Source organism: Epinephelus fuscoguttatus, linkage group LG2 (assembly GCF_011397635.1).
Source record: "Epinephelus fuscoguttatus linkage group LG2, E.fuscoguttatus.final_Chr_v1".
NCBI lineage: Eukaryota > Metazoa > Chordata > Actinopteri > Perciformes > Serranidae > Epinephelus > Epinephelus fuscoguttatus.
Genome location: NC_064753.1, coordinates 28,330,959 through 28,338,724, shown reverse-complemented (window position 1 = coordinate 28,338,724; position 7,766 = coordinate 28,330,959). Strand labels below are relative to the sequence as shown.

Here is a 7,766-nt window from a genome sequence, read left to right as displayed (position 1 = left end):
TTATGGTTCTACATTTGATCAACATTTTTTGTGTTTTTATTTTGTAAAATCTAATGAAAAAACATGTTTGGTTTTTGCATTACTTTTACTGACACATTTTCAATACTTTTGTCAATTGTTGTGGTTTACTGACATACATAACCTTACAGCTTAGGTTGTACAGATCTTAGGGAGATGAGGCATTTGAAGATACTCACAAGAAATTAAATCACAGTAAGCTAAAATACCAATGTAGGCACTGGCGGACAATTTTTATTGCAGACTTCAAAGGGTTAAAACAACTTAAATTTCACTTAGTTTCACACAGTCCCGAACACTGGTCTCCTGGGGGAAAGTCCTGTGTTGGTTGTCCCATCCACCATCTCAACCTGCCTCCCTATGCGGACTTTTGCTCTTTATACTACCTGCTTGCAAGATTGCAGTCTTCCCGATTACGTGGGTTATACACGAATTGTGGTGCAATAATTTCTTAGGTGTATGTATGAAGAGTGCATGAGAACAGCCTAACTGGAACCATAGAAACTTGTTTGATAACTCAGTTGCTGCATTTCTTTGGTTGTGTTTCTGACTTTGCTGCTCATTTTGTTCCGTTGTATTCATGTTGTTAAATGCTGAAGAGGTTTTCTACACCTGCTTGTGTTTTGTCATTATGTTTCCAATGCATAGAACTCTCAGGGCCACCATTCACATCCAAAACAATCAATCAATCTTTTTGGGATTAATAGCAGATACCAGTCATTTTAATTTCAACAACAGCACAACCCTTTTTGTTCATTTTATCACAGACTGTGCCACAACAAAAGAAAAAAAAGCACTTACACTCAGTAGTTTACATCAGTTATTTTACTGTTATTATATTACAAATAATCAAAATATTTACATGTAGAAAATAAAATGTCATTTTCAGATTTATTCCAACATTTTCCCACAACTGTACAGCTGAATCGCATAATAAACCTACAAACCTGAGACACTAAAATAAAATAATTACAGCAGGGACAGGTTCAGAAAGCTTGCTACACGGTAGCAGTTATGAACAAAGTACAAAAACATATTGGACCCATTACATCTTTAAAGTCAACAAAAATCTGACCATACTGTATTTACCACAAAATATACTAAATATACTACCTTGTCAAATCTGCAAAATACCCGCCAACTATGGCTGATCCTGTAGGCAAAATAAAATGTTTAACATTTACGATGTGATGTCATCTCAGCTCTTCGGAGGACATCGTGGTGCTCGAAATGATTGTGTTCAACCATGCACCGCTCTTCTGTTGGAATCCTGCTTCTTATCCTTTCACACACACACTCACATGCGCGCACAAAAGAAACAACTCCATCTATTCACTCCAGTGTTCCCTTCAGCAGTTGATCATAAGGAGCTGCTAAACAGCACGTTTGTGATGAACCATTTCTGTCCCGTGCATTTCTGCAGAGCCAGTTGGTAGCCAAACTCATTGTCACTGCTCGCTACAAGCTCTAGGCATCTCTTTGATTTCCTGTTCTGAATGGATCCTCCCTGAAAAGATAAAAGCAGGCTGGTGAAAATTGTGCCAGGCTCCAGAAGAACAATTTGTGTGCACAATATAACTTGCCTCCTTTAAACCCACACTGCTGTGAATGGATGCGAAATGTGTGCTGCTGAAGCGCCCTGAGCTCTGGGCGTTTTGGCTGAATCACACTATCCTCATTGGGCCCACCAGATAGCATCAACATGGTTTCAAGGCAAAAACAACATTGCAATTGCCAGTGTAGTCATTAGCGCTCTTCCTAGCATGGCCAAGATTTTGAGAGAATACGCCGAAGAAAAGAGAAAACGAGACAAAAACATCTGGCGTTGAGGTGAAGAGAAATTGAAAAAAAAAAAAAAAAAGAGAGAGACAAATCAAGTTCACAAAACCCTCACAGTTTCAGAGCCACTCCAATATTGTTTAAATCAATCATTTGATTTATTGGCAATTGAGAAATGTGCCTGGAGGACAAGTGGAACCTTTAGTGCAAGAAGAAGTATGGTCCAGCAATTTACAAATTTTAATACGACAGCTGTTGCCAGAGTCTGAACAGAGTGAGCACATCAGCTCCGCAAAAATATTCCAGCATGTCCCGATGAAACGAGGCAGGATTTTCTCATTACAGTGTCAGGGCAGACCAAGGGCAAGAGACTGAGGAGGAGGCCTTCAACAGTCAATACAGAGTGGAGAGAGCTGCGAGGAGTGAGCTCTTTCCAATACTATAAGAGAAGTTCAGACAGACGTGGGGGGGAAAAAGACCTAAAGATTGGACAGGTTGTACAGACTGAACTAAATTATTCTTTCTGTATTTTTACAAGAGCTTGGCCCTGCCTGTGAGGTCACAGAGACATTTTATTTTATAGATAACAGATTGGTAATAACTGCTGAAAGTGGGCATTTATGGACCACTATGTGGTGGTGTCCTGAGCCAACCCATAAAAGCAGTGAATGGGGCAATCAATGCATTTCTTAAAGAGGAGATGAAACACTGAACAGTGTGATTGTGGTTCATTTAATTCTTACTTTAGGCAAGACATAGCGCTGCAATCAAAGTCATATTCACATAGATTTGCTAGAAAACTAGACAGTATGTCTCTTTTTCACCGGTGCAGCCACCTTTCAATGAGCTAGCGAGAACATTTTGTCTCCATAAGATTGTTTGCCAGTCGGAGTTGTTGAGGTAGAGTTGGTAACCTTGGTACAATACAATATGTTTTTTCCTCTGATAAATGTTTTATTCTCCAACAATATGTGTTTTTCATCTCCCTGTGTTCTGTTTTCCCATATGATTTCTCTTTCACACACGCAGCACACAACAGAAGATTGACAGAAGTGTTCTCACCTACTGGAAATACTCAGCTTGGTTTAGGTGAGGGGTGATGTCTGTGTAGTGTGTGCAGGAGGCAGGACATGAGACACACATGTAGCCAGTTCATAATTTGGTCATAAACAACTAAGTCTCTTGCTGTTCCATGAATTCGTCCATGTTGACGATTTTGGCTTTGGCCCTTACTGACAGAGGTTCCTGAATTTTATCATCTCAGTTACACATTTTTATTGCCATCTTTGTGTAAATGACACTTCTTCTTCCCCTGTGGATGTTTGTTTTCTTCTGGTTTTGTACCAGCTGCATGACAGAAAGGTCATTAAAGTGACTGAGTAAAACTTCTGCTTTATGATCATCATTAACCAGCCGAACATCATAAGCCAATTCTGTTGCTGAGGAGGGAGCTCGTCTTTGGTGTCTCCACGTCAAGGATAAAAGCCTAATATCAACACTGAGGAGACGATGGGCTCAGAAATTCAAAACCGAACTGGCACCACCAGCTGTGTAACCTGACACGCACAGGGAAACGGGACAGGTTCAAGTAGTGCTCAGCCTCGACAGTTCTTCTGATGATGAGTCACACTGTTGGTTTATTTTACCGCTGCTTTGTGATGCTGAACATGCCAACATTTGACTTGGCTTCCAGGCAGGAATGATGTTGATCATGATATAAGGTAGCATGTGGACGTGCCCACTGTGTTAGGCTCAGCATCTCACATTGTTGTTGTGGTCTGACAACTTGTTGGAGACAGTAGACGAGATATTACACGTGTGTGTGCGTCACCTCACATTGCCTTTGTCTCAGCCAAAAAGTTGCACTGAAAACACTGCAAAGACGACAGCTAATGGCCAACTCGCATGCACATTCTGCACCTCTGTGAGTCACGTCTTGCCTCAGGTAAAAATCTAACAAACAACATTCATATTGTTCAGTGATCAGCTACATCAAGCCAGATTTGTTTAAGATGCTCTGAATCCCCCTCTGGGTACACCAGCTTTCAGCAGAGTTGTAAATAATTGAACAACAGCGATTATACGATTAATATATTCTATGATGTTACAACATTTCAACCATCTCCATGACAACTGAACAACTCCCCCTGACGAGGAAGGCCACAAGTTGTCGCTGAAAGCTTCATTCAACAATATTAAAATGATTTTGTTAAGCTGCTGTTGGAGGGTCAACCTCAAAGCTCAATCAAGACCTTCATATATTAATTTTGATTTCTGCCTTTTAGGTTTTTAAGTGTAGAGCAGAGGTTAGTAGCCAAACTAGGACACATTTTAACACACTTAAAAAAATGTTTAGACATTTTGACACAGGCAGAAGTTTTCCAAGGCTGGATGAGATCCTCTCAGTGTTCGATGCAGGAGAGCACCTCAGCCTGCCAAAGCTTACAAAGAAACATTAAACCACCTGTTATTCAGAAATGACCTCACACTCTCGGTTGGTGCGTCCTTGGTTCTGAGTGCTGTTTCGCCCCCGGCGTACCTGCAGGTGTAGTTATTACTGCTGTTATTAATGTAAAACATTTTGTAAAATTTCATGTAAGAAACCTCTGTCAAAAAATGTTGACCTTTGAGAATAAATAAAAATGCTTTTACTTTTTTAGCCTGACCGGGATGCTCCTTCGTTGATGGTGTTACAGATTGAGTGACCCACAGTAGAGTATGTTCTGTGTGTTGAAAAAACTACAGCACATATGTATATTATACCAGACAAAGCCAGGTGACATCTAACAGTCTTATGCGACAATGTGTTTCAAATACAGTGTTTTTTGCTCCGAGAATGATGTTTACTGAGTTATCTGGGTAACTTCGCTGAGTAAAACTAGCCTGATAATAATAATAAGACTGAACTGTCTTTTTGTTTCACTTAAATTCTAACATATGATCTGAGTCAGTTAGAGCAACCCAGCCAACATTTGTATTTGAGGCCCAAGTGGGTAGTAAATGAGCTGAAAAATAGGCTGTATATGGGACTGTCCACAGGTTTCATAATGGCCCCATGCCAATTGCCCACTTGGTTAAAACCACCCATGTGGGCAGCTGGCATGGGGCCATCATGGAAGTCATGGACAGTCCCACGTAGGGCCCATTTTTCAGTTCATTTACGACCCACATGGGCCTCACATACAAATGTTGGCTGGGAAATGACATATTGGTCCTGCTGATTTCATATTCTACATAAAAAAGCTTCAGAAGCAGCTGCTATGAGCAGTTAAAGGGTAACTGATATAATTCAACCTGGATCCTCTTTTCCCATGTTTCTACGTTAACGTGGATAATGGAAACAATAGTTTTTAAACTGGTCCAGTAATGAGTGAGTCAACTGCAGCCGGCAGCTGTGCTACAGGCTGCGATGTAACACTCTGGGCATGTGTGCATCCCCTCAAAGTGCTTGTTTTATTGGCACAGACAGGCTCAGATTAATAATTAATGAGTGTCTGACACTGCACAGATAAACTTTTTGTTTAATCAGAAACAGCCCTGAAATCGGTATTGTTGAAACCACCAGGTTCCATTCAAAAAAGTGTAATTTTAGTGTGTACAGAGCCGGCATGTTTTCACAACTTTTTTTCAAAAACCAACCAAATCACCCGGTGAATATTGAGACAGTCAAAAAATGAACCATGGTGATTTTTGTGAGTTTTACTTTGTTTTTGTTTACTTTGAATGAAGTCTCTTTTACAATGATAAAATCATGGTTAATTAAAATGGAGTCTGGTGGGTTTGGCAACAAAGAGAACCTTATACAACGATGTCTGTCTCTGTAGGGATCCGTTCCATACTGTTGTCAGACACTTAAAATAACACATGCCGCGTATTTTTTTTGAGGCGCAACCGCTGTGCTCTGAGATACAGTAAATCTAGTTCAACTTTTGGAACACAGCAGAGCACACCGAATGTCATGTGATGAGGAACAACCAATCACAGCTGACAGATATCTTTCCTTTCTTCTGTAAATAACAGTGGTAAATATAGAAAAGTTGATCATTTTGGTGCAGAGCCGCCAAAGCTTTTCGTCTGTCCCACTTACAAACAGTAACAGGAAGAAAATCAGCTCTGCACTCAGAATTTCAGGTAAACAGGTTATGGTACCGTGCTTGCTGAGGTTGTTTAGCAACCTCAGATGGAACCTGCCACCATGCTCTTGAAAGCTGGCTCAAAAAAGGCACAAAAATAGCGCCCAGCACCCGACCTCGCGTTTCAAGGCGGTTTAAGACACGGCATGTGGACAGCCCCTAAACCTTTCAGTGTAAACAAAACAAGCCCTTATACTGGATGTTAACTGACAGTCTGCACAGGTTGCTCCAAGTTGACAATTACCAAAGTTATCCTTTAAATTTGTTACTTTTCGTTAGTCAGCTTACAACAACGTGTACAGCTGTATTTTAATCAATAGTTGTAGCTATTTTTCTGTCTCTTGCACAGAGATGACGACTTCCCTATTCCTAATCCTTCTCACAAAGGTCTGATTGGCCGATTGTTGTTGGAGGAAACATCAGTCCATTAGCGCAACAACAGATGTATTTGAATAACTGAACAAACCGAAGATGTGGGTGGAGATCAGAGGCCTGGAACGAGGCCAATCTCAAACCCAGAATCCCTGCACATCAGGAACAGAGAGTGATAAAAAGAGCCGCTGGGTTTCACTCATCCAAGTTCTCTGTATAATGTCTTGGTTCTGCTGCTTAAATCAACCTCCACGAGTTGGCTAATGAATGTATATGTGAGCACATACCATGTGGGAAGGTTGTTATTTGATTCAGGATGCTATGGTTTGCAAGGGTTTTCATTATATTTTACTATGCTATATACTGAACAATCAGTATTTGTTACAGAAAAATAAAAGGCATCACCCACACATGGCCACGAAACACACAAGCAGAACAAACCATACAGTCCCGCCCACTGAACATATGCTCGCTTTTCTAATCAGCACCTACCAACATGTGTCAAATCTTTACATGCAAGCACACAAAGTCAAGGCTTATCGAGATCACTTTTTAGTGGATAAAAAGAGGTCTGTGCAGTGAAGGAAGTGAAGGCATTTTGCATAGCTTACAGGGAATAGATTAAGAATTTCTTCAGTTTATCTGGTTTTGTGCAACATTTGAACTAAGAATAAAGACCAACAACAACCCTGTTCTCTCTAATTTGTACAGTGCTCCTTTTCCTAAAGTTGCTATGGCTGCATCAAGGCAATCTATTTCTGTTTGAGCCTGACATTTTGCACACGTGCAGTCAAAACTGTGTCAATAATTGATGCCATATTTCAGAGACATGATACACTCCAGCCTTGCTGATACGTCCCCATCCTGCTTACTAAATTATACAGAGTTAACTAAAATAACCACTTAAAGTTCAGTGTGAGGATATGTGGCGTATGAGCTCAAGCATGTAAAAACCTTTTCACACTTTGTGTCCATCACTCTGTAAAACCACATGCACCTGTAGTGCCGGTCCAGCAGTGACATCGTTAGAAAGAATATTGCACTTGCTATACCAAGTATCTGATATGAAGCACATTTGGGATGTTACACATGTTTGGCTGAAAGAGGAGCATAAATTATAATTAACACTGTACTGACAGCGTGGCAGACAACAATATGAGGTCTTTTGAACCCAAATCAAAGCATGCAGTAAATCCAATTCACCCGCCGTCACGGGGCATTTTGTGAGGTGGCTGCTCGTTCTGTTAAAACACAGTTTGCATGCGCAGCTAATGCAGAAAGACAATCATTAAGTTTCAATGACTCTGCATGTCTAAATGAGTTACAGAACTGAGGGGAAACTCCGGTCAAACAGTAAATTAAACCACTGATTAAAAGCTGCCTCCACAGTTGGTTTGTTGCTGCTGACACACTCAACAAATTACCTTAACTGAGGCTGAGTATAAGCCGAATGTTAACCTTGTG

General features: G+C 40.6%; 1 protein-coding gene across 1 annotated transcript in view; it reads right to left on the bottom strand.

Annotated features, from left to right (window-relative positions):
• Positions 1-432: 432 nt before the first annotated feature.
• Positions 433-7,766, bottom strand: part of galnt18b (UDP-N-acetyl-alpha-D-galactosamine:polypeptide N-acetylgalactosaminyltransferase 18b) — a 132,122-nt gene continuing 124,788 nt past the window's right edge. Inside the window, exon 11 of the mRNA XM_049560129.1 lies at positions 433-1,525. Within this exon, the coding sequence (XP_049416086.1) occupies positions 1,379-1,525 (147 nt within the window). The 3' untranslated portion in view covers positions 433-1,378. The remainder of the gene's footprint in view (positions 1,526-7,766) is intronic.